A 27,238-nucleotide genomic window follows, 5' to 3' on the forward strand; every position below is an offset into this window, starting at 1 on the left:
CCTCCTCCGCCGCCGCTCCGGGCCGCCTCCCCGGCCGCCCGCCGTGCCCGGGCGCTGCCGCCATGCCCCAGCCGGCCCCGCCGCGCCCCGCGGCCGCCGCCGCCGCACCATGAAGCGGCAGAACGTGCGGACGCTGGCGCTGATCGTCTGCACCTTCACCTACCTGCTGGTGGGCGCCGCCGTCTTCGACGCGCTCGAGTCCGAGGCGGAGACGGCGGAGAGGCGGCGGCTGGAGGCCAAGAGCGACGAGCTCAAGAGAAAGTACAACCTGAGCGCCGAGAGCTACGGCGAGCTCGAGCGGGTCGTGCTCAAGCTCAAGCCGCACAAGGCCGGCGTGCAGTGGAAATTCGCCGGCTCCTTCTACTTCGCCATCACCGTCATCACCACCATAGGTACCGGCTGCGCCCCCCGCCCCGCCCGGCTCCCCGCGGGCGGATCCCGCCTCGGCTTTTTGCCGCTGGGATCGGGGGATCCGCACGGGAAGCTCCGGGAAAGCCCCGCCTGTCCCCGAGGGAGCGGGGGGAAATCGGGAGCTCGGTGCTTTCGCCGCCCGGAGACCCCCCCCCCGCCGCCGCCGCCGCCGCCCGTCCCGTGGGACCGGGAGATCCCCCTGCCAGGACCCTCCGCTCTCCCATCCCTTGGGATCGGGGCGATCCCCCTGCCAGGACCCTCCTCACTCCCATCCCTTGGGATCGGGGTGATCCCCCTGCCAGGACCCTCCGCTCTCCCATCCCGGTGGGACCGGGAGATCCCCCTGCCAGGACCCTCTGCTCCCCCATCCCTTGGGATCGGGGTGATCCCCCTGCCAGGACCCTCCTCACTCCCATCCCTTGGGATCGGGGTGATCCCCCTGCCAGGACCTTCCGCTCTCCCATCCCGGTGGGACCGGGAGATCCCCCTGCCAGGACCCTCCGCTCTCCCATCCCGGTGGGACCGGGAGATCCCCCTGCCAGGACCCTCTGCTCTCCCATCCCTTGGGATCGGGGCGATCCCCCTGCCAGGACCCTCTGCTCTCCCATCCCTTGGGATCGGGGCGATCCCCCTGCCAGGACCCTCCTCACTCCCATCCCGGTGGGACCGGGAGATCCCCCTGCCAGGACCCTCTGCTCCCCCATCCCTTGGGATCGGGGTGATCCCCCTGCCAGGACCCTCCTCACTCCCATCCCTTGGGATCGGGGTGATCCCCCTGCCAGGACCTTCCACTCTCCCATCCTGGTGGGACCGGGAGATCCCCCTGCCAGGACCCACTGCTTTCCCATCCCTTGGGATCCGGGAGATCCCCCTGCCAGGACCCTCCTCACTCCCATCCCTTGGGACCGGGAGATCCCCCTGCCAGGACCCTCCTCACTCCCATCCCTTGGGATCCGGGAGATCCCCCTGCCAGGACCCTCTGCTTTCCCATCCCTTGGGATCGGGGCGATCCCCCTGCCAGGACCCTCCGCTCTCCCATCCCTTGGGATCGGGGCGATCCCCCTGCCAGGACCCTCCTCACTCCCATCCCTTGGGACCGGGGCGATCCCCCTGCCAGGACCCTCCTCACTCCCATCCCGGTGGGACCGGGAGATCCCCCTGCCAGGACCTTCCGCTCTCCCATCCTGGTGGGACCGGGAGATCCCCCTGCCAGGACCCTCCTCACTCCCATCCTGGTGGGACCGGGAGATCCCCCTGCCAGGACCCACTGCTTTCCCATCCCTTGGGATCCGGGAGATCCCCCTGCCAGGACCCTCCTCACTCCCATCCCTTGGGATCCGGGAGATCCCCCTGCCAGGACCCTCCTCACTCCCATCCCTTAGGATCCGGGAGATCCCCCTGCCCGGATTCCCGTTTCTCCCATCCCTCGGGATCGGGGCTATCCCCCTCTCTCCCATCCCGGTGTTTTCGGGGCAATTCCCCGGCCAAGGCCCCCCTCAAATCCCGGATCCCGCAATCCCACCGGGAAATCCCCGTGCGACCCCCGGGACCGGGGAATCCTCCCGGCCCTGGGATGTGTCCCCAAGCCGCTGTCACCCCCCGCCGGTGGCTCTGCTGGCCCGGACCCCCTGTGGGACCCCCAGCCCGGGGAGGGGACACGGACGTGTCCCGGGAGGGTCCCGGGAGGGTCCCGGGAGGGTCCCCAGCCCCTCGGGGACAGGGACGTGGGACCCCCGGCCCCGGGGAGGGGACAGGGCCATGTCCCCACCCCGCCAGGCTCTCCCAGGGGGTGTCACCGCTGTCCCCCATGCTCAGGGATGTCCCCAGCCCTGACCCCCACCCTGAGAAGTGTCACTGGGGGTGGCCTCTTTGAGACCTCCCCCCTGTCACCCCCATTGTCACCCCCATTGTCACCCCCCTGTCACCCCCATTGTCACCCCCATTATCACCCCTCTGTCACCCCCATTGTCACCCCCCTGTCAACCCCATTGTCACCCCCATTATCACCCCTCTGTCACCCCCATTGTCACCCCCCTGTCAACCCCATTGTCACCCCCATTATCACCCCTCTGTCACCCCCATTGTCACCCCCCTGTCAACCCCATTGTCACCGCTCCGGCCTTTGGGTGCCCTCCAGGGGTGCCCGGGGTCACCCAGTGTCCCCTGGTCCCCAAGTGACCCCCAGGAAGGGCCTGAGGGGTGGGGACACTGAGGGACAGAGAGGGGACAGGGAGGGGACAGTGAGGGGACAGTGAGGGACAGAGAGGGGACAGGGAGGGGACAGTGAGGGACAGAGAGGGGACAGGGAGGGGACAGTGAGGGACAGAGAGGGGACAGTGAGGGGACAGAGAGGGGACAGTGAGGGGACAGTGAGGGGACAGCGAGAGGACAGTGAGGGGACAGAGAGGGGACACTGAGGGGACAGCGAGGGGACAACGAGGGGACAGAGAGGGACAGAGAGGGGACAGAGAGGGGACAGTGAGGGGACAGAGAGGGGACAGGGAGGGGACAGTGAGGGGACAGAGAGGGGACAGGGAGGGGACAGTGAGGGTACAGTGAAGGGACAGTGAGGGGACAGAGAGGGACAGAGAGGGACAGAGAGGGACAGCGAGGGGACAGTGAGGGGACAGTGAGGGGACATTGAGGGACAGTGAGGGGACAGTGAGGGGACAGAGAGGGGACAGAGAGGGGACAGAGAGGGGACAGTGAGGGGACAGTGGGTGACACTGGGTCCTGGCCACCATTCCGGTGGGTCCCACCGAGACGGGGTGGGATAATGGGAAAATGGGATAATGGGAAAATGGGAAAATGGGATGGGGGACACCAGGTTTGGGACAGATTTTGGGGTGTCCCTGAGTCCCCGGGGCTGTCACACGGATTTTGGGGTATTCCTGGTGCTGTCACACGTATTTTGGGATGTTCCCGGGGCTGTCACATGGATTTTGGGATGTTCCCGGGGCTGTCACACGGATTTTGGGGTGTCCCTGGGTGCCCGGGGCTGTCACACGGATGATTTTGGGTTTCCTGTGGATTCCCAGGATTGGGACAGGGATCCTGGGGCGCCTGTTTGTTCCCAGGGCTCGGATCCGGGTGTTGGGGCGCTCGTGGGTTCCCAGATTCGGGATGTGGATTTTGGGATATTTCCCAGACCCTAAATCCCGGTGCGGGGATGGAAAAGAGTTCCCGGAGAGGAAACACCGGGCTCGGGGTGCTCGTTATTCCCAGGGGTTTTATCCCGGTGTTCGTTATTCCCGGAGCTTTTATCCTGGTGTTTGTAATTCCCGGGGGTTTTATTCCTGGGGCTTTATTATTCCCGGAGCTTTTATCCCGGTGTTTGTTATTCCCAGTATTCCTATCCCAGTGTTTGTTATTCCTGGGAGATTTATCCCGGTGTTTCTTATTCCAGGGGCTTTTTTCCTGGTGTTCGTTATTCCCAGAACTTTTATCCCGGTGTTCGCTATTCCCAGTGCTGTTATCCTGGTGTTTCTTATTCCTGGAACTTTAATCCTGGTGTCTGTCATTCCCAGTGCTGTTATCCCGGTGATTGTCATTCCCGGAGCTTTAATCCTGGTTTTCATTACTCCAGGGCTTTTATCCTGGTGTTCGTCATTCCCGGAGCTGTTATCCCACTGTTTGCCATTCCCGTTATCCCGGTGTTGTGTCAGGGTGTTCATTATTCCAGAGCTTTTATCCCGGTGTTTGTCATTCCCGCCCTCAGGGTGTTCGTTATTCCCAGGGCTGTTTTTCCCAGCGTTCATTATTCCCATTATCCCAGTCTCAGGGATATTCCAGGGCATTTCTTATTCCCAGAGCTTTTATCCCGGTGTTTGTCATTCCCGCCCTCAGGGTGTTCGTTATTCCCAGGGCTGTTTTCCCAACGTTCATTATTCCCATTATCCCAGAGTCAGGCTGCCATTCCCGGGCTTTCATCCCGGTGTTTGTCATTCCCAGGGCTGTTATCCCGGTGTTTGTTATCCCCGGGTTTTTTCCCAGTGTTTATTATTCCCATTATCCCGGTGTTTGTCATTTCCAGATTTGTTATCCCAGAGTTTGTCATTCCCACCCCCATTATTCCCAGGGCTGCTTTCCCAGCACTCCCATTATCCCGGTGTCAGGGTGTTCGTTTTTCCCGGAGCTGTTATCCGGGTGTTTGTTGTTCCTGGTGTTTGTTTTTCCCATTATCCCGGGGCTGTTTTCCCAATGTTCGTTATTCCCGTTATCCTGGTGTCAGGGAGTTTGTTTATCCCGGTGTTTGTGTTTCCCAGGGCTGTTATCCCGGTGCTTGTCATTCCCGTTATCCCGGTGTTTGTCATTCCCGTTATTCCCATTATCCTGGTGTCTGCCATTCCCGTTGTTCCGGTGTCAGGGTGTTTATTGTTCCCGTTATCCCGGTGTTTGCCATTCCTATTATCCCATTATCCTGGTATTTGCTATTCCCATTATCCCAGTGCTTAGTATTCCCATAATCCGGGTGTTTATTATTCCCGTTATCCCAGTGTTTACCATTCCCATTATCCCATGAACCCAATGTTTGCCATTCCCATCATCCCCATTTTCCTGGTGTTTACCATTCCCATTACTTCCATTATCCCGGTGTTTGCCATTCCCGTTATTCCCATTGTCCCAGTGTTTGCCATTCCCATTTTCCCAGTGTTCGCCATTCCCATTATTCCCGTTATCCCGGTGTTTGCCATTCCCATTATTCCTGTTATCCCGGTATTTACCATTCCCATTATCCCAGCCCCATCCTCTCCCAACTGCCGGGAGCAGCTGGAAAAGCTCTGGAATTGTGGCCGAGCCTCCGGTGTTGGATGGGAGGGGGGATCTGGGAATCTCCAGCAGGATCCAGCGGGATCCAGCCCATCCCAAGGATCCTGGAATGCCGGGAAGGGACACGGATCCACTGGGAACCATGGCCTCGGGCACGGATCCTGTTCTGCCTCTCCCAGGATTCCCGATCCCGGAATTCCCGATCCCGCTGCTGGGAGCTGGGAATGCTGGAGCGGGGCTGATCCCAACCCAAACATCGCATCCCAAAAATTCCAGCTGCTCCCGGCGCTCCCAACCTTAAATCCTGGAGCTGGGCTCCGAGTGGGAGCCGCTTTGGGATCGGGTCGAGGATTCCCAATATCCCAAATGTGGGAATTGCGGAGGGAATGGCCCCAGATGCCTTTCCCTGTATCCAGCCCGGTTTTCCTGGAATTTTGGGAACGTGGGGAAGGGGCTGGGACACCCGGATGTGCGCGAAGATCCCAAAATCCCATGATTGGGGTGGCTGGATATGGCAGCAACACAGGGATGAGGCTGGAATGAGAGGAGGCCCCTCCAAATCCGGGGAAAAGGGGGAGAAAATCCCATTATTCCCATGGAACTGGATTCTCCAGGGCAGGAAAAAAGGGATTTTTCCAGGAATTCAGCACCCAGCTCTCGGTGGGGCAGGGAAGAGCCAAACTGGGATCGGGAAGCGGCTCCTGAGGTGGGGGTGATCCCAGTGGGGAAAATCTGGGATTACCGATCCCGCTGGGATAGGGGCAGGAAAATCTGGGATTGCAGATCCCGCTGGGAAAAGTTTGAATCCATTTGGGTTTTTTTTTTTTCTTTTATCCATGAAAAAAACCAGGAGAGGAGCAGCTCCCAGCGCTGCTCCCGTGAAATTCCAGAGGCTGGGATGTCCCCTCTGTCCCCATCCCGCAATTCCAGAGGCTGGGATGTCCCCTCTGTCCCCATCCCGCAATTCCAGAGGCTGGGATGTCCCCTCTGTCCCCATCCCGAGCCAGGGCGGGCTGCGCTGGCTCTGGATGACTCCCAAAAATCACAATCCCAAAAGTGCCAATCCCAAAAATCACAATCTCAAAAATCCTGATCCCAAAAATCCCAATCCCAAAAGTGCCGATCCCAAAAAGCCCCGATCCCTAAAATCCCAAACGCAAAAACCAGAATCTCAAAAATCTCGATCCCAAAAATCCTGATCCCAGAAATCCCGATCCCAAAAACCCAGATCCCAAAAGTGCTGATCCCAAAAATCAAAATCTCAAAAATCTCAATCCCAAAAATCCTGATCCCAGAAGTCCCAGTCCCAGAAGTGCCGATCCCAAAAATCACAATCCCAAAAATCCCAATCCCAGAAGTCCCGATCCCAAAAGTGCTGATCCCAAAAATCCCAATCCCAGAAATCCTGATCCTAAAAGTGCCGATCCCAAAAAATCCCAATCCCTAAAATCCCGATCCGAAAAATCAGAATCTCAAAAATCTTGATCCCAAAAATCACGATCCCCGAAATCCCCATCCCAAAATTGCCAATCCCAAAAGTGCCGATGCCAGAAGTCGCAATCCCTAAAATCCCGATCCCAAAAATAAAAATCTCAAAAATCTTGATCCCAAAAATCCCGATCCCAGAAATCCTGATCCCAAAAGTGCCGATCTTAAAATTCACAATCTCAAAAGTGCCAATCCCAAAAATCCTGGTCCCAAAAATCCTGATCCCAGAAGTCCTGATCCCAAAAATGCTGATCCCAAAAGTGCCAATCCCAAAAGTGCCGATCCCAGAAGTCGCGATCCCTAAAATCCCTATCCCAAAAATTCCAGTCCCAAAAATCCCGATCGCAAAAGGGCCGATCCCAAAACTGCCAATCCCAAAAAATCCTGATCCCAAAAGCCAGAATCTCAAAAATCCCGATCCCAAAATTCCCGATCCCAGAAGTGCCGATCCCAGAAGTGCCGATCCCAAAAATCCCGATCCCAAAATTCCCGATCCCAAAATTCCCGATGCCAGAAGTGCCGACCCGCCCCACCCCGCGGCGCGGCGGGAGCAGGTGGCCAAGGCCACCGCGGTGTCACAGCAGTCCCTCTGTCCGTCTGTCCGTCTGTCCGTCTGTCCCCCTGTCCCTCTGTCCCTCTGTCCCCCTGTCCGTCTGTCCCTCTGTCCCTCTGTCCCCCTGTCCCCCTGTCCCTCTGTCCCCCTGTCCCTCTGTCCCTCTGTCCCTCTGTCCCTCTGTCCCTCTGTCCCCCTGTCCCTCTGTCCCCCTGTCCCTCTGTCCCTCTGTCCCTCTGTCCATCTGTCCCTCTGTCCCTCTGTCCCTCTGTCCCTCTGTCCCTCTGTCCCTCTGTCCATCTGTCCCTCTGTCCCTCTGTCCCTCTGTCCATCTGTCCCTCTGTCCCTCCCTGTCCATCTGTCCCCCTGTCCCCCTGTCCCTCTGTCCCTCTGTCCCTCTGTCCCTCTGTCCCTCTGTCCCTCTGTCCCCCTGTCCCTCTGTCCCTCTGTCCCCCTGTCCATCTGTCCCTCTGTCCCTCTGTCCCTCTGTCCCTCTGTCCCTTCTGTCCCCTCTGTCCCTCTGTCCATCTGTCCCTCTGTCCCTCTGTCCCTCTGTCCCTCTGTCCCTCTGTCCCCCCTGTCCCCCTGTCCATCTGTCCCCCTGTCCCTCTGTCCCTCTGTCCCTCTGTCCCCTCTGTCCCTCTGTCCCTCTGTCCCTCTGTCCATCTGTCCCTCTGTCCCTCTGTCCATCTGTCCCTCTGTCCCTCTGTCCCTCTGTCCCCCTGTCCCTCTGTCCCTCTGTCCCTCTGTCCCTCTGTCCCCCTGTCCCTCTGTCCCCGTGTCCCTCTGTCCCTCTGTCCTCTGTCCCTCTGTCCTCTGTCCCTCTGTCCCTCTGTCCATCTGTCCCTCTGTCCCTCTGTCCCTCTGTCCCCCTGTCCGTCTGTCCCTCTGTCCCCACCCGCGCCACCCTCGGTCCTTCCCCTGGGGTTTGGGGACAGCGCTGTCACCTCCTGCGGCGGGAATGGCGCCGAATTCCCGGGATTTGGGCGGGGAAAACCCCGGGAATGGTTGGGAATCTCTGGGATGAGGAGCTCCCTCCAACCCCTCCATCGGGACATTCCAGCTCCCATTCCACAAAAAACCCATTTCCATGGAAATCCGTGGCCACAATTCCAGGGCTGGAATTCCTCCCAATCCCTCTGCCCATTCCTGATCCCATTCCACAAAAAAAACCTTTTCCATGGAACTGGAATTCCTCCCAATCCCTCTGCCCATTCCTGCTCCCATTCCACAAAAAAAACCTTTTCCATGGAACTGGAATTCCTCCCAATCCATCTGCCCATTCCTGATCCCATTCCACAAAAAAAAACCTTTTCTATGGAAATCTGTGGCCACAATTCCAGGGCTGGAATTCCTCCCAATCCCTCTGCCCATTCCTGATCCCATTCCACAAAAAATCCATTTCCATGGAAATCCGTGCTGGCACCTCCCAAACCATCCACAGGAACTGGAATTAAGATGGAGGAAGGCGGAATATTCCTGGAATTCCTCCCTGGTTTTCCTGGAAAAAGCCCATCCCGGGGGTTTTTGGAGCATCCTATTCCCAGGAATTGCTGGAAAATCGGGATGGCTTCCCTCCCTTCCCCAGCTGCCTTTTCCTTTTCCACTTTGGGATTCCTGGATGTCCCTCCTGGATCCTCTGGATCCATCCAGGGCTTTTCCTGCCGGGAATGAGCGGGAAGGGGCTGGATGAGGACGTGGAGAATTCCCACTGGGATCGGAGCCGCTTCCCGCTGGGATGGGGATTTAGGGTGACAATCCCAGCCCGGGTTGGATCCGGAGCCTTTTCCAGGGAATGTCTTCCCAAGGAGGCTCCGGAAAAACCCGGGTGGGGAGGCCTGGTGGTTGTTCCCATGGGATTCAGCACAGGGATCGGGATTGGGACTGGGACTGGGATCGGTATGGGGATCAGGATCGGGATCAGGATTGGGATCAGGATCAGGATTGGGATCGGGATCAGGATCGGGATCGGGATCGGGATCGGGATCGGGATCAGGATTAGGTTTGGGATCAGGATCAGGATTGGGATCAGGATCAGGATTCAGATCAGGATCAGGTTTGGGACTGGGATCAGGATTGGGATCAGGATCAGGTTTGGGATCAGGATCAGGATCAGGATTGGTATTGGGATCAGGATTGGGATCAGGATCAGGATTGGGATCAGGATCAGGTTTGGGATTGGTATTGGGATCAGGATCAGATTTGTGATCAGGATCAGGATCAGGATTGGTATTGGGATCAGGTTTGGGATCACAGTCAGGTCAGGGTCAGATCAGGATTCAGATCAGGATCAGGTTTGGGATTGGGATCGGTATGGGGATCAGGATTGGGATCAGGATTAGGATTGGGATCAGGATCAGGTTTGGGATCGGGATCAAAACTGGGATCAGGATCAGGTTTGGGATTGGTTTTAGGATCAGGATTGGGATCAGGATCAGGTTTGGGATCGGTATGGGGATCAGAACTGGGATCAGGATCAGGATTGGGATCACGATCAGGATTAGGGTTGGTATTGGGATTGAGATTGGTATCAGGATCAGGATTGGTATTGGGATCAGGATTGGGATCGGGATCAGGATCAGGTTTGGGATCAGGATCAGGATTGGTATTGGGATCAGGATTAGGGTTGGTATTGGGATCGGGATTGGTATCAGGATCAGGTTTGGGATCAGGATCAGGATTGGTATTGGGATCAGGATTGGGATCAGGATCAGGATTGGTATTGGGATCAGGATTGGGATCGGGATCAGGTTTGGAATCAGGATCAGGACTGGGATCGGTATTGGGATCAGAACTGGGATCAGGATCAGGACCCCTCTGGATCCTCCCTCTCCCATCCCCCTCTCCGGCCCAGGCCATAAATTCCCAGCTTTTTTCCACCCAGGAGCGACACCATTAATGAATTCCCGCTAATTCCCGCTCCTGGCCTTTCCCAGCTGATTCCTCCCAAAATCCCAGCAAATCCCGACCGGGAGTGAGGAATGGGATCCACGGTCCAGGGGGGTCAGGGCCAGGGAAAGCCATCCCAGAGTTCTGGAGGTTTGGGAGCTTTTCCCGGATTTTCCCAAGCACCAGGGCTGGGGGGTCGGGGTGGGTCCAAGAGCCTGGAATGGGATTTCCGGGATGGATGGATGGAATCAGCGGCTCCCGGGGGAAAGGGACTGGATCCATTCCCCATTCCGGTCCTGTATTCCCATCCCACACCCCCAGCCCCACCCGCCATCCCATCATCCCCATCCCACATTCCCATCTCATCATCCCCATCCCACATTCCCATCCCACATTCCCATCCCATCATCTCCATCCCATCATCTCCATCCCAATCCCCATCCTATATCCCCACCACATATCTCCATGCCAGATCCTCATCCCACATTCCTCATCCCATAATCCCCATCCCAAATCCCCACCCCACATCCCCACCCCACATCCCCATCCAAAACCCCCATCCCAAACCCCCATCCCAAATCCCCATCCCAAATCCCCATCCCAAATCCCCATCCCAAATCCCCACCCCAAACCCCCATCCCAAACCCCCATCCCAAACCCCCATCCCAAACCCCCATCCCAAATCCCCATCCCGGATCCCCATCCCAAATCCCCATCCCAGTCCCATATTCCCCACCCCACATCCCCATCCCCCATCCCCGTTCCAAATCCCCACCCCAAATCCCCATCCCAAATCCTCATCCCAAATCCCCATCCTGGATCCCCATCCCACATCCCCATCCCAAATCCCCCCTGGATCCCCACCCCAGGGAGCCTCTGGAATCCTGCCGGGGTCTCTCTCTCCCTTCAGGGGGGCTCAGGGACCCCCTGGCCGCTCCAGCCGGGAATTCCCTGCCTGGACCAGGATCCTTTTCCCGGGAAGGACCCAGACACCCATCCCTGCCCATTTTGGGACACGAATCCATCCCAAAATCCACCCCCAAATCCATCCCGAAACCCTGGAGGCATTTTTATTCCCGCTGGACCCGCTGCCCCCTCCCCGAGCCGCCCCCTCGGGGCGCCATTCCCGGGGTGTCCCATCATCCCTGAGCTCCGGACCCCCCTTCCCGCTGCGGGCCCCCCTTTTCCAGGGACAGGCACGGGGGGGCGGGAATGGGGCCTGGCGGGGCCCCAGAATCCAGGGAAAAATTGCCAGTTTTGGCACAAACACGGAGCTTGGCCGGCGCCGGGATTTTCCATGACTCCATCCCGACCCCCCCGGCCGCGGGAGGCGCTGGGGGAGGGGAATCAGGCACCCCCCACACCCCAAAAATTCCAGAGGGGGATCCCGCTGTGGATCCGAGTCCCTTTGGGAATGAGGCAGGAGTTTGGGGGACGTGGGGATAAAGGGGGGAGCTCAGGGACCGGCCCCACTTCCAAATCCCCCTGCCCCAAATCCCGGGAATGGGGAGTCCCGGGGGTCCCCGAGCCTTGGGATGCCATGGGGGGCTCACGGAGTGTTCCAGAACATCCTCCATGGAATGGATGGATGATGGATGATGGATGGATGGATGATGGATGATGGATGGATGGATGATGGATGATGGATGATGGATGGATGGATGGATGATGGATGGATGATGGATGGATGAATGGATGGATGGATGATAGACGGATGGATGGATGATGGATGGATGGATGGATGGATGATGGATGGATGGATGGATGATGGATGGATGGATGGATGGATGGATGGATGATGGATGGATGGATGGATGGATGATGGATGGATGATGGATGGATGGATGGATGGATGAATGGATGGATGATGGGTGGATGATGGATGAATGGATGATGGATGGATGATAGATGGATGGATGGATGGATGGATGGATGGATGGATGGATGGATGATGGATGGATGGATGATGGATGGATGGATGGATGGATGGATGGATAGATGATGGATGGATGATGGATGGATGGATGATGGATGGATGGATGGATGATGGATGGATGGATGATGGATGGATGGATGGATGGATGGATGGATGGATGGATGGATGATGGATACAAGGAACAGTGGCACACGGGCAGTTGGGATTTTGGGAGTCCCAGGGGTTCCTCCAGTTCTTCATTCCCAGTTCAGCCCATCCCAGATCCCATCCCTCTGCTCTGGATAGAGGAGGTGTCCCCAGCCCCATCCAGGGATTTTGGTGGCCCTGCAGGACCCAGGTGTCCCCTGTCCATGTCCTCCTGTCCATGTCCCCCTGTCCATGTCCCGTGTCCATGTCCCCCTGTCCATGTCCCCTGTCCATGTCCCCCTGTCCACATCCCCCTGTCCATGTCCCCTGTCCATGTCCCGTGTCCATGTTCCCTGTCCATGTCCCCCTGTCCATGTCCCGTGTCCATGTCCCGTGTCCATGTCCCCTGTCCATGTCCCCTCTCCATGTCCCGTGTCCATGTCCCCTGTCCATGTCCCGTGTCCATGTCCCCCTGTCCATGTCCCCTGTCCATGTCCCCCTGTCCACATCCCCCTGTCCATGTCCCCCTGTCCATGTCCCGTGTCCATGTCCCGTGTCCATGTCCCGTGTCCATGTCCCGTGTCCATGTCCCGTGTCCATGTCCCCTGTCCATGTCCCCCTGTCCATGTCCCCCTCTCCATGTCCCGTGTCCATGTCCCCTGTCCATGTCCCGTGTCCATGTCCCGTGTCCATGTCCCCCGGCCGTGTCCCCGTGTCCCCATGCCGTGTTTTCCGGGACAGGCTGGAATTCCGCGGCCACCAGCACCTGCTGCCGTTCCCAGCCGCCGTCCCCGGGCTTTGTTTGCTCTCCCCGGCACGCGGGGTCACCGGGGGGGACAGCTGTGTCCCCTCCCCCGGCCTGGGACAGCTGGGATGGCCGGGATCGGTCCCAGCACTGGGAATAACGGGATCCGCACTGGGAATAACGGGATCCGCACTGGGAATAACGGGATCCGTACTGGGAACAGCGGGATCCGTACTGGGAACGGCAGGATCCTCACTGGGAACAGTGTGATTCTCACTGGGAACAGCGGGATCCGCACTGGGAACAGTGGGACCATGATCCATAGTGGGAGCAGGATGCTGATCCTTACTGGGAGCCCCAACTCCTGCCCCATTCCTTAAATCCCCCAGCCTCATTCCCTAAATCCCCTTACCCCATTCCCTGAATCCCCTGCCCCATTCCCTGAATCCCCTGCCCCATTCCCTAAATCCCCTTACCCCATTCCCTGAATCCCCTGCCCCATTCCCTGAATCCCCTGCCCCATTCCCTAAATCCCCTTACCCCATTCCCTGAATCCCCTGCCCCATTCCCTAAATCCCCTTACCCCATTCCCTGAATCCCCTGCCCCATTCCCTAAATCCTCTGCCCCATTCCCTAAATCCCCCTGCCCCATTCCCTGAATTCCCTGCCCCATTCCCTAAATCCCCTGCCCCATTCCCTAAATCCCCCTTACCCCATTCCCTAAATCCTCTGCCCCATTCCCTAAATCCCCCTGCCCCATTCCCTGAATTCCCTGCCCCATTCCCTAAATCCCCTGCCCCATTCCCTAAATCCCCCTTACCCCATTCCCTAAATCCTCTGCCCCATTCCCTGAATCCCCTGCCCCATTCCCTAAATCCCCCTGCCCCACCTCCTGCCCCATTCCCTGAATCCCCTGCCCCATTCCCTAAATCCCCTGCCCCATTCCCTGAATCCCCTGCCCCATTCCCTAAATCCTCTGCCCCATTCCCTGAATCCCCCTGCCCCACCTCCTGCCCCATTCCCTGAATCCCCTGCCCCATTCCCTAAATCCTCTGCCCCATTCCCTGAATCCCCTGCCCCATTCCCTAAATCCCCTTACCCCATTCCCTGAATCCCCTGCCCCATTCCCTAAATCCCCTGCCCCATTCCCTAAATCCCCTTACCCCATTCCCTGAATCCCCTGCCCCATTCCCTAAATCCTCTGCCCCATTCCCTAAATCCCCTGCCCCATTCCCTAAATCCCCCTTACCCCATTCCCTAAATCCTCTGCCCCATTCCCTGAATCCCCTGCCCCATTCCCTAAATCCCCCTGCCCCACCTCCTGCCCCATTCCCTGAATCCCCTGCCCCATTCCCTAAATCCCCTGCCCCATTCCCTGAATCCCCTGCCCCATTCCCTAAATCCCCTTACCCCATTCCCTAAATCCCCCTGCCCCATTCCCTGAATCCCCTGCCCCATTCCCTGAATCCCCTGCCCCATTCCCTGAATCCCCTGCCCCATTCCCTAAATCCCCTGCCCCATTCCCTAAATCCCCTGCCTCATTCCCTAAATCCCCTTACCCCATTCCCTAAATCCCCTTACCCCATTCCCTAAATCCCCTGCCCCATTCCCTAAATCCTCTGCCCCATTCCCTGAATCCCCTGCCCCATTCCCTGAATCCCCTTACCCCATTCCCTGAATCCCCTGCCCCATTCCCTGAATCCCCTGCCCCATTCCCTGAATCCCCTGCCCCATTCCCTAAATCCCCTTACCCCATTCCCTAAATCCCCTGCCCCATTCCCTAAATCCTCTGCCCCATTCCCTGAATCCCCTGCCCCATTCCCTGAATCCCCTGCCCCATTCCCTGAATCCCCTGCCCCATTCCCTAAATCCCCCTGCCCCATTCCCTAAATCCCCTGCCGCACTCCCTGCCCCACTCCCTGCCCCTCCTGGAGGCCCCCTCCCCTTCCCAGCCTTCCAGCCCCATTCCCGGAGACCCCTCCCGGCCCTGCCCGCCCTCCGGCCGCCCGTGCCCGGCTGTTCCCAGCCCGTCCTTCCCGTCCCGCTCCCGCAGCTGTCCCGCTAATCCCGGCCATCCATCCGTCCGTCCGTCCATCGGCTCCCGGCCCGGGGCCAGCCCTGCACCTGCTCCGGCCCGGCTCCAGCCGCGCTCCTCCGGCCCTAAAAAGGGCAGGATCGGCCGCGTTCCTGCGGGACGTGTCATCCTCCCTCCCCGGGGACGCGATCCCTGCTCCCGGAGCGCCATCCCGGCTGCTCCCGGCCCATCCCGGCTGCTCCCGGCCCATCCCGGCTGCTCCCGGTCCATCCCGGCTGCTCCCGATCCATCCCGGCTGCTCCCGGAGCGCCATCCCGGCTGCTCCCGGTCCATCCCGGCTGCTCCCGGAGCGCCATCCCGGCTGCTCCCGGTCCATCCCGGCTGCTCCCGGCCCATCCCGGAGCGCTCTCCCGGCTCATCCCGGCTGCTCCCGGTCCATCCCGGAGCGCCATCCCGGCTCCTCCCGGCCCATCCCGGCTGCTCCCGGCCCATCCCGGTCCATCCCGGAGCGCCATCCCGGCTGCTCCCGGTCCATCCCGGCTGCTCCCGATCCATCCCGGAGCGCCATCCCGGCTGCTCCCGGCCCATCCCGGCTGCTCCCGGCCCATCCCGGCTGCTCCCGGCCCATCCCGGCTGCTCCCGGTCCATCCCGGAGCGCTCTCCCGGCTCCTCCCGGCCCATCCCGGCTGCTCCCGGTCCATCCCGGCTGCTCCCGGCCCATCCCGGCTGCTCCCGGCTCATCCCGGAGAGCTCTCCCGGCTCATCCCGGTCCATCCCGGCCCATCTCCGGCTGCTCCCGTCCCATCCCGGCTCATCGCGGCCCATCCCGGCTGCTCCCGGTCCATCCCGGAGCGCCATCCCGGCTCCTCCCGGCCCATCCCGGCTGCTCCCGATCCATCCCGGCTGCTCCCGGCCCATCCCGGAGAGCTCTCCCGGCTCCTCCTGGTCCATCCCGGCCCATCCCGGCCCATCCCGGCTGCTCCCGGCCCATCCCGGCTCATCCCGGTCCATCCCGGAGCGCCGTCCCGGCTCCAGCACTGCCCGGGACACCCCGGGACACCCCCGGCAGGGACTGGGGAGCAGGAGGTGGGAAAGGAGCCGGGGGGATTCCCGGGTTTATTCCCGGCTGGGACGTGCACAGGGGATCCCGGCTCCTCTCCCGCACAATTCCCGCGGCTCCCAGAGGGGTTTGGGGGTCAGCCCTGGGCCGAATTCCCGGCGTTTTTCCCTCCTCTGCCACTCCCGACCTTCCCCCCAGCCTCAGACGTGCCGGAGCTCAGGCAGATCCTGCTAAAACCGGGAACGGGGGGGGATCGGGGGATTGCCCGGCGCTTGGAGAGCTCATCAACCCCCTTCCCTCGGGAAAGAGCGCTAAAAATAGCGCCGGGAGGCCGCGGAGGGACGGCGAGGCTGGAGAGGGCTGGAGAGGGCAGGAAAAGGCAGGAAAGGGAAGGGGGAAAAGGCAGGAAAGGGAAGGGGGAAAAGGCAGGAAAAGGCAGGGGGAAAAGGCAGGAAAAGGCAGGGGAAAAAGGCAGGAAAAGGCAGGAGGAAAAGGCAGGAAAAGGCAGGAGGAAAAGGCAGGAAAAGGAAGGGAAAAAAGACAGGAAAAGGCAGGAAAAGGCAGGAGAAAAAGGCAGGGAAAGGCAGGAGAAAAAGGCAGGAAAAGGCAGGGAAAAAAGACAGGAAAGGGCAGGGGAAAAGGGCAGGAAAGGGCAGGGGAAAAGGCAGGAAAAGGCAGGAGGAAAAGGCAGGAAAAGGAAGGGAAAAAAGGCAGGAAAAGGCAGGGGAAAAAAGTAGGAAAAGGCAGGAGAAAAAGGCAGGAAAAGGCAGGAGAAAAAGGCAGGAAAAGGCAGGAGAAAAATGCAGGAAAAGGCAGGGAAGGGCAGGAGAAAAAGGCAGGAAAAGGCAGGGAAAGGCAGGAGAAAAAGGCAGGAAAAGGCAGGGAAAGCAGGAGGATGCTCAGGGAGGTTTTTGGAAAGGCACCGTGGGCACGGCGGAGGCTCCGTCCCAAAATCCATCCCAAAGAGCCGGAACGGGGAGATTTGGGAATTGCTGGGAAGGGGATGGTGAAGGGCGGGGTGAGGGCTCGGGATGTGGGAGTGGATGGAGCAGGAGGAGCAGGGAGAGAGGGACACGAGGGACACAGGGAGAGGGACACGAGGGACAGGGAGAGAGGGACACGAGGGACAGGGAGAGGGACACGAGGGACAGGGAGAGGGACACGAGGGAGAGAGGGATACGAGGGACACGAGGGACACAGGGAGAGGGACACGAGGGACAGGGAGAGAGGGACACGAGGGACAGGGAGAGAGGGACACGAGGGACACGAGGGACACGAGGGACACGAGGGACACGAGGGACAGGGAGAGGGACACGAGGGACAGGGAGAGAGGGACACGAGGGACACGAGGGACACGAGGGACAGGGAGAGGGACACGAGGGACACGAGGGACAAGGAGAGGGACACGAGGGACACAGGGAGAGAGGGACACGAGGGACAGGGAGAGAGGGACACGAGGGACAGGGAGAGGGACACGAGGGACACGAGGGACAGGGAGAGGGACACGAGGGACAGGGAGAGGGACACGAGGGACACGAGGGACACGAGGGACACAGGGAGAGAGGGACACGAGGGACACGAGGGACACAGGGAGAGAGGGACACGAGGGACAGGGAGAGGGACACGAGGGACACGAGGGACACGAGGGACACAGGGAGAGAGGGACACGAGGGACAGGGAGAGGGACACGAGGGACACAGGGAGAGGGACACGAGGGACAGGGAGAGGGACACGAGGGACACAGGGAGAGGGACACGAGGGACAGGGAGAGGGACACGAGGGACAGGGAGAGGGACACGAGGGACAGGGAGAGGGACACGAGGGACACAGGGAGAGAGGGACACGAGGGACACAGGGAGAGAGGGACACGAGGGACAGGGAGAGGGACACGAGGGACACAGGGAGAGGGACACGAGGGACAGGGAGAGGGACACGAGGGACACGAGGGACACGAGGGACACGAGGGACAGGGAGAGGGACACGAGGGACACAGGGAGAGGGACACGAGGGACACAGGGAGAGAGGGACACGAGGGACACGAGGGACACAGGGAGAGGGACACGAGGGACACGAGGGAGAGAGGGACACGAGGGACAGGGAGAGAGGGACACGAGGGGTAGGAAGGGACACACAGAGCAGGGGTGGATCAGATGATACTCAGGTGCTGCTCAGGTGATGTTCCAGTGATGCTCAGGTGAAGTTCTGGTGATGCTCAGGTGATGCTCAGGTGATGCTCAGGTGAAGTTCTGGTGACGCTCAGGTGATGCTCAGGTGAAGTTCTGGTGATGCTCAGGTGATGCTCAGGTGATGTTCTGGTGATGCTCAGGTGATGCTCTGGTGATGCTCAGGTGATGCTCAGGTGATGTTCTGGTGATGCTCAGGTGAAGTTCTGGTGATGCTCAGGTGATGCTCAGGTGATGTTCTGGTGATGTTCTGGTGATGCTCAGGTGAAGTTCTGGTGATGCTCAGGTGATGCTCAGGTGATGTTTTCCGGTGACACTCTGATGTGGTGGCCCCAGGTGAAGTTCAGGGGATGCTCTCAGGTGATGCGTGCTCAGGTGATGCACTGGTGATGCTCAGGTGACATCTCAGGGGATGCTCTCCAGTGATGCTCTCTCTCAGGTGATGTTCCAGTGATGCTCAGGTGATACTCCCAGGTGTTGCCCAGGTGTTCCCCAGGTATTTCACAGATGTGTCCCAGGTGTTTCTCAGGTGATTTCCAGGTGTTTCCCAGGTGTTTCCCAGGTATTTCACAGATGTGTCCCAGGTGTTTCTCAGGTGTTTCCCAGGTATTTCAGATATGTGTCCCAGGTGTTGTCCAGGTGTTGCCCAGGTGTTCCCAAGGTATTTCACAGATGTGTCCCAGGTGATTCCCAGGTGATTCCCAGGTGTTTCCCAGGTGTTTCTCAGGTGATTCCCAGGTGTTTCTCAGGTGATTCCCAGGTGATTCCCAGGTGTTTCTCAGGTGTTTCCCAGGTGATTCCCAGGTGCTCCCCAGGTGCTCCCCAGGTGATTCCCAGGTGTTTCCCAGGTGTTGTCCAGCTGTTTCCCAGGTGCTGCTCTGATGATCATTTTTGGTGATGCTCAGGCCTTGCTCTCCAGACAGGGTCTCAGGTGCCACTCTCAGGTGTTGCTCGCTCCCCCATGATTCCCTCTCCACGGACTCCCTCTCCATGGATTCCCTCTCCATTCCCTCTCCATGGATTCCCTCTCCATGGGTTCCATTCCATGGATTCCCTCCCATGGATTCCCTCCCATGGATTCCCTCTTCATGGATCCCTCCCATGGATTCCCTCTTCATGGATCCCTCCCATGGATTCCCTCCCATGGATTCCCTCCCATGGATTCCCTCCCATGGATTCCCTCTCCATTCCCTCTCCATGGATCCCTCTCCCTTGATTCCCTCTCCATGGATTCCCTCTCCATGGATTCCCTCTCCATTCCCTCCCATGGATTCCCTCTCCATGGATTCCCTCTCCATGGATTCCCTGTCCATGGATTCCCTCTCCATGGATTCCCTCTCCATGGATTCCCTCTCCATGGATTCCCTCTCCATGGATTCCCTCCCATGGATTCCCTCTCCATTCCCTCTCCATGGATTCCCTCTCCATGGATTCCCTCTCCATGGATTCCCTCTCCATGGATTCCCTCCCATGGATTCCCTCTCCATGGATTCCCTGTCCATGGATTCCCTCTCCATGGATTCCCTGTCCATGGATTCCCTCTCCATGGATTCCCTCCCATGGATTCCCTCCCATGGATTCCCTCCCATGGATTCCCTCCCATGGATTCCCTCTCCATTCCCTCTCCATGGATTCCCTCCCATGGATTCCCTCTCCATTCCCTCTCCATGGATTCCCTCCCATGGATTCCCTCCCATGGATTCCCTCTCCATTCCCTCCCATGGATTCCCTCTCCATTCCCTCTCCATGGATTCCCTCCCATGGATTCCCTCCCATGGATTCCCTCTCCATTCCCTCCCATGGATTCCCTCTCCATTCCCTCTCCATGGATTCCCTCCCATGGATTCCCTCCCATGGATTCCCTCTCCATTCCCTCCCATGGATTCCCTCTCCATTCCCTCTCCATGGATTCCCTCCCATGGATTCCCTCCCATGGATTCCCTCTCCATTCCCTCCCATGGATTCCCTCTCCATGGATTCCCTCTCCATGGATTCCCTCCCATGGATTCCCTCCCATGGATTCCCTCTTCATGGATCCCTCTCCATGGATTCCCTGTCCATGGATTCCCTCTTGATGAATTCCCTCCCATGGATTCCCTCCCATGAATTCTCTCTTGATGGATTCCCTCCCATGGATTCCCTCTCCATTCCCTCTCCATGGATTCCCTCCCATGGATTCCCTCCCATGGATTCCCTCTCCATTCCCTCTCCATGGATTTCCTCCCATGGATTCCCTCTCCATAGATCCCTCCACATGAATTCCCTCTCCATCTCTTCCCTCCCATCAATTCCCTCCCATGGATTCCTCTCCATCGATTCCCTCTCCATCGATTCCCTCTCCATCGATTCCTTCTCCATGGATTCCCTGTCCATGGATTCCCTCTTGATGAATTCCCACTCCATGGATTCTCTCTCCATGGATTCCTTCCCATGAATCCTCTCTGCCTTGATTCCCTCTCCATGGATTCCCTCTCCATTCCCGCCCATGGAATCTCTCCCCACGGATTCCCTCTCCAATGATTCCATGTCCGTCTCCCCGGCAGGGAGGATCCCACGGCTCGGATCCCGTCCCCTCTCCTTGCAGGAGATCCCGCGATCCCGGCTTTCCCCCGAGGGCAGCAGGATCGGGATCAGGGATACAGGATCGGGATTGTGGAGTCAGGATTGGGATTAGGGACTCGGGATCGGGATTATGGAGTCTGGATCGGGATTAGGGACTCGGGATCGGGATTATGGAGTCAGGATTGGGATTAGGGACTCGGGATCGGGATTATGGAGTCAGGATTGGGATTAGGGACTCGGGATCGGGATTATGGAGTCAGGATCGGGATTAGGGACATGGGATTGGTATCACATACCCGGGATTAGGATTATGGACTCAGGATCAGGATTAGGGATTTGGGATTGGGATTAGGGACACGGGATTGGGATTAGGGATTTGGGATCAAGATTAGGGAAATGGGATTTGGATTAGGGGCACAGGTCCAGGATTAGGGATTTGGGATCAGGATTAGGGACTCAGGACTGGGATTAGGAATATGGGATAAGGATTAGGGACTTGGTATTGGGATTAAGGACTCTGGATTGGGATTAGGGACTCGGGACTGGGATTAGGGACTCAGGATTGGGATTAGGAACACGGGATTGGGACTGGGGACTCGGAATTGGGATTCCGGACAGGATGAGCTCCTCCCGGCCTTCCCGGAGGATCTGGGGACGGCTCTGGGATCACGGCTGGGATCGGCCTTGGAAAAAGGGCCCAGGAATGCTCCGAGTTCAGAGCTTTCCTTCCCACTCCTGGTTTTCCTGGGAAAGGGAATGGAAAAGAGAAAGGAAAATAAGAAAAGGAAAGGAAAAGGAGGAAAAGTAAAAAAAACAACAAAACAGGAAAACAGAAAGTATTAAAAGAGAAAGGAAGAAAAGGAGGGAAAGAAGGGAAAGGAGGAAAATGAGAAAGAAAGAGGAAGGGAAAATAGGAAAAAGAAGGAAAGGGAAGATAAGAAAAAGAAGTAGAAGGGGAAAAATGTTTTAAAAAAACGAAAATGAGGAAAATGGGAAAGTGAGAAAGAAAAAGAAACTAAGAACGAGAAGGAACGGAAAAGTGATTGGAAAGGAATTGGAAAAGGAAAGGAAAAGGAAAAATTAAAAGGAAAAAAGAAAGAAGAGGAAGAGAAGGAAGAAGAGGAAGGGAAAGAAAAAAAGAGAAAGGGAAATAAAAAAGAGAAAGGGAAAGAAAAATATTAAGGGAAGGAGGAAAAGGGAAAGGAAGAAAAGGAGGGAAAGAAGGAAAAAGAAGGAAAATGAGAAAGAAAGGAAGAGGAGGGGAAAGTAGAAAAGAGAAGGAAAGGGAACGTAAGAAAAAGAAGGAAAAGTGATCAGGAAGGGATTGGAAAAGGAAAAGGAAAGGGAGAAGTAAAAGGATAAAAGGAAGAAGAGGAAGAAGAGGAAGAAGAGGAAGGGAAAGAAAAATGATATGGAAAGATAAAGGGAAAAGAGGGAAAGGGAAAGAAAAAGGAGAAAAAGGAAGAAAGGGAGGAAATTATGGAAAAGGAAAAACAGAGAAAGAAGAGAATGGGAAAGTAAGAAAGAAAAGGAGAAGGAAGAGGGATTGGAAAGGGAGAGGGAAAGGGATGGAAAAGGAAAAGGAAAAGGAAAAGGAAAAGGAAAAGGAAAAGGAAAAGGAAAAGGAAAAGGAAAAGGAAAAGGAAAAGGAAAAGGAAAAGGAAAAGGAAAAAAGGAAAAAAGGAAAAAAGGAAAAAAAGGAAAAAAGGAAAAAAGGAAAAAAGGAAAAAAGGAAAAGGAAAAAAGGAAAAAAGGAGAAAAGGAGAAAAGGAAAAGGAACAGGGACAGGGACAGGAAGCGGGAGCAGCTCCTGCCTCCCCATCCAGGGCAGCGCTGGCCCCGCCCGCGGCATCCCGGGATCCATCCGCGGGCGCGGATTGGGATTTATCCCAAATCCCCGGGCGGCGGCAGCGGATTACGGGAGCGCAGCTGCTGCCGGGCGGGGTTGGGCAGGAACGGGGCACCGGGGCAGGGGACGGGGGTGACAGGGACACACCACCAGAATCCCGAATTTCCCCGTCTGCGGCGAGCCTGGGATGGGAATCTTGGGAGTTTTCCCAAACCCAGGGATGGGGAAGGTGCCCCCACCCAAAGGTCGGCCCAGCGCTCCCAAGGAGCTGTGGCTGCCCCTGGAGCCCTGGGAGTGTCCGGGGAAAGGCTGGAGGGAGCTTGGAGCAGCCCGGGGCGGTGGGAGTGGTCAGGGTTGGAACGGGATGGGATCTGAGGTCCCTTCCCACCCAAACCACCCCGTGATCCCGGGATCAAGGACGCTCAGAATCCGCCCAGAGGGATTTTTATGGAATTCGGGGATGGAAAAGCGAAGGGAGACCCTTCCTGGAGTCCTGAGAGCCCAAGTGAAGCCCCTCACTCCTAAAACTCCTTCTCGGAGAGGAATCGGGGTGGGGATGGATCCAATGCCAGGCTGGGAGAGCTGGGAATGTGCAGCTGGATCGGGGAAGGATCCAGGGAATCCTTGGAGCCTTTTCCAGGGGGAAAGGAGAGCTGGAATTTGGGGAAGGGCTGGAGGGGCAGGAGCCAGGGAATGGAATTCCCAGTGGGAAAGGGCAGCTTGGGATTTTGGGACCTTGGGCAGGAATTCCCGGCTGGGCTGGGATTCCCAGAGAACCCCCGGCAGTGCCCAGGCCCAGGCTGGAGCGCTCCGGGATGCGTTGAGCTCGGAACGGGATGGGCTCCCGAGCCCCCCAACCCCCTTGGGCACCCCGGAGCCGTCCCGTGCTCCCCGCTCCCGATTCCCTGCGGGAATCCCGCGGGATGGCGGACCCCAGCCCGTGCCCCTCTGCCCCGCAGGCTACGGGCACGCAGCGCCCAGCACGGACGGCGGGAAGGTTTTCTGCATGCTCTACGCGCTGCTGGGCATCCCCCTGACCCTGGTGATGTTCCAGAGCCTGGGCGAGCGCATCAACACGCTGGTGCGCTCGCTGCTGCGCCGCCTCAAGAAGCGCCTGGGCATGCGGCGGCCGGAGGTGTCCATGGCCAACATGGTGACCATCGGCTTCTTCTCCTGCGTCAGCACGCTCTGCATCGGCGCCGCCGCCTTCTCGCACTACGAGAACTGGAGCTTCTTCCAGGCCTACTACTACTGCTTCATCACGCTGACCACCATCGGCTTCGGCGACTACGTGGCGCTGCAGAAGGACCAGGCGCTGCAGACCCAGCCGCAGTACGTGGCCTTCAGCTTCGTCTACATCCTCGCGGGGCTGACGGTCATCGGCGCCTTCCTCAACCTCGTGGTGCTGCGCTTCATGACCATGAACGCCGAGGACGAGCGGCGCGACGCCGAGCAGCGGGCGCTGCTCGGCCGGGGCGCTCGGTGCGCCCCCGCCGCCGTGCCCGAGGCGGCCGCGGCGGCCCCGGCCGAGAGCGGCTTCAGGAACGTGTACGCCGAGGTGCTGCACTTCCAGTCGGTGTGCTCGTGCCTGTGGTACAAGAGCCGCGAGAAGCTGCAGTATTCCATCCCCATGATCATTCCCAGGGATTCGTCCAGCTCGGACGCGGGCGTGGAGCGCAGCCGCTCCTCGCCCGCCCGCTGCCCCGAGACGCCGGAGCACCGCTGCTTCTGCCGCTCCCGGCGCTCCGCCGTCAGCTCCGTGTCCACCGGCCTCCAGAGCCTGGCCGCGTTCCCGGCCCTGGCCAAGCGCCGCAGCTCCGTGTAGCCCCCCGAGCCCCCCGGCCCCGCTCCGGCCTCGGGAACGACGCCGCAGCGAGGCCGCGCCGCTGGGCTGCGGAATGGATTTTAATTTAAAACCTCTCGGATTTTAATTTCACACACACACACAAAAAAAAAAAACCCACCCCGAAACCCACTCCTTGAAAATGTGAAGCTCGGGAGAGCGGCAGAGCCTCGGCAGCCGGCCCTGGCCTCGCCACGCTCCGCAGCCTCGGGAATTCCCCGGGAAGCGCGGAATTCAGGCTAAGAGGGGCTTAGCCGGAGCTTTTCCACGGCAGGAGCGGCCGGGAGTCACGCAGGCTGCTCCACACCCGCCTCTGGGGCTCTTTTAACCCAAATTCGGGGAGCCGGGGGTCCTCGCGGGTCAGCGGGAATCGCTGATCCCACGGGATTTCCGCGCCGAGGGCCTGGGGATGGCGTCGTTCCCCTCGGGAAGGAGGTCTGGGGGCAGTTTGGGATATTGTCCCCTGGGATCCCCGTCTCCATCCTCCCCGAGGCTCCAGGAATGGAATTGTTCCTCCTGGGAAGTTATTTTGGGGAAAATCTGGGATATTGTCCCCTGGGATCCCCGTCTCCATCCTCCCCAAAGCTCCAGGGATGGAATTGTTCCTCCTGGGAAGGCACTTCAGGGAAAATCTGGGATATTTTCCCGTGGGATCCCCGTCTCCATCCTCCCCAAGGCTCCAGGAATGGAATTGTTCATCCTGGGAAGTTATTTTGGGGAAAAATCTGGGATATTTCCCCCTGGGATCCCTGTCTCCATCCTCCCCAAGGCTCCAGGGATGGAATTGCTCATTCTGAGAAGTTATTTTGAGGAAAATCTGGGATATTTTCCCATGGGATCCCCGTCTCCATCCTCCCCAAGGCTCCAGGAATGGAATTGTTCCTCCTGGGAAGGCACTTCAGGGAAAATCTGGGATATTTCCCCCTGGGATCCCCGTCTCCATCCTCCCCAAGGCTCCAGGGATGGAATTATTCCCCTCAGAGTGGTTTTTTGGGGGTAATCCGGGATATTTTCCCTTGGGATCCCCATTTCCGTTCTCTCCAAAGCTCTGGGGACAGAGTTGTTCCTCCTGAGAAGTTATTTTGGGGAAAATCTGGGATATTTTCCCATGGGATCCCCGTCTCCATCCTCCCCAAGGCTCCAGGGATGGAATTGTGCCTCCTGAGAAGTTATTTTGGGGAAAATCTGGGATATTTCCCCCTGGGATCCCCGTCTCCATCCTCCCCAAAGCTCCAGGGATGGAATTGTTCCTCCTGGGAAGGCACTTCAGGGAAAATCTGGGATATTTCCCCATGGGATCCCTGTCTCCATCCTCCCCAAGGCTCCAGGAATGGAATTGCTCATCCTGGGAAGTTATTTTGGGGAAAATCTGGGATATTTCCCCGTGGGATCCCCGTCTCCATCCTCCCCAAGGCTCCAGGGATGGAATTGTGCCTCCTGAGAAGTTATTTTGGGGAAAATCTGGGATATTTTCCCATGGGATCCCCATCTCCATCCTCCCCAAGGCTCCAGGGATGGAATTATTCCCCTCAGGGAGTTTTTTTTCGGGATATTTTCCCCTTGGATCCCCATCTCCATCCTCACTGGGACTCTGGGGATGGGATTTTTCCCTCAGGGAGGAATTTTGGGGACAATTATCCCCCGGGATCCCCGTTCCCATCCTCACCGGGACTCCGGGCATGGCGCTTGGGGGAAATCTGGGATATGACAACACTTCTCCATCCTTTCCTCCACACCCCTTCCCACCACCACCCTCAGTCCCGGGATACTCCCGGAATTCCCTGGGATAACCCGGGGGTCACCTCTGTCACCGCCACCCCAGCAGGGAAGGAAATTTTCCCTCTTTTTCCCTCTTTTCCCATTCCCGCCCTTCCAGGATGGGATTTTCCCCCCGCCAGCACCCAAAGCCCCTCCAGGGGACACGGGTGGGACACGGGTGGGACACGGGTGGGACACGGGTGGGACACGGGTGGGACACGGGGGGATCGTCCTGGAGGTGGCAGTGGGGACTTTGGGGATGTTCTGTCACCTTTCCAGAGCGGGCAAATCCATGGATTTCTGATCCTTCCGCTGCACGTGCGTGAGATTCCGTGGAATTCCAGAAACATCCGTCAGAGACGAGGCCCGGGGGCGCTTCCTGGTGATTCCAGGGAGGAATTTCTGCATCTTCCTCATCCCGGGGCGCCCGGGTCCTGCCGGGAAGGGCTCAGCTCCTGGAGAGAGAAATAAAGGATTGCTGGAAGCTCGGGATTGTCCGGGATCTTCCCAAGGGATGTGGGGAGGGACAGGGGCTGGGAGGGGAGGGTCCTGATCCCCTGGGACCTTGGATTTGTACCCAGGAATTCCATCGGGATCTGGGAGGGGAGGGTCCCGATCCCCTGGGGTCTCGGATTTGTACCCAGGAATTCCATCGGGATCTGGGAAAGGAGGATCCCGATCTTCTGGGACCTTGGATTTGTACCCAGGAATTCCATCAGGATCTGGGAAGGAGGATCCTGATCTTCTGGGATCTCGGATTTGTACCCAGGAATTCCATCTCATCTGGGAAGGGAGGGTCCCGATCTTCTGGGACCTTGGATATGTACCCAGGAATTCCATCAGGATCTGGGAGGGGAGGGTCCCGATCTTCTGGGGTCTTGGCTTTGCCTCCAGGAATTCCATCGGGATCTGGGAGGGGAGGGTCCCGATCCCCTGGGATCTCAGATTTGTACCCAGGAATTCCATCGGGATCTGGGAAAGGAGGGTCCCGATCCCCTGGGATCTCAGATTTGCCTCCAGGAATTCCATC

The 27,238-nt window shown here is 58.4% G+C and overlaps 1 protein-coding gene across 1 annotated transcript; it reads left to right on the plus strand.

Moving 5' to 3' along the window:
• Window positions 1–26,692, plus strand: KCNK3 (potassium two pore domain channel subfamily K member 3). Its single transcript, XM_021547464.4, has 2 exons — window positions 1–392; window positions 23,567–26,692. The coding sequence occupies exons 1-2, from the start codon at window positions 110–112 to the stop codon at window positions 24,430–24,432; spliced, it is 1,149 nt and encodes a 382-aa protein (XP_021403139.2). The 5' UTR covers window positions 1–109; the 3' UTR covers window positions 24,433–26,692.
• The last annotated feature ends 546 nt before the right edge of the window (window positions 26,693–27,238 follow it).

The sequence above is a fragment of the Lonchura striata genome, chromosome 3 (genome assembly GCF_050655825.1).
Source record: "Lonchura striata isolate lonStrDom1 chromosome 3, ASM5065582v1, whole genome shotgun sequence".
Lineage (NCBI taxonomy): Eukaryota > Metazoa > Chordata > Aves > Passeriformes > Estrildidae > Lonchura > Lonchura striata.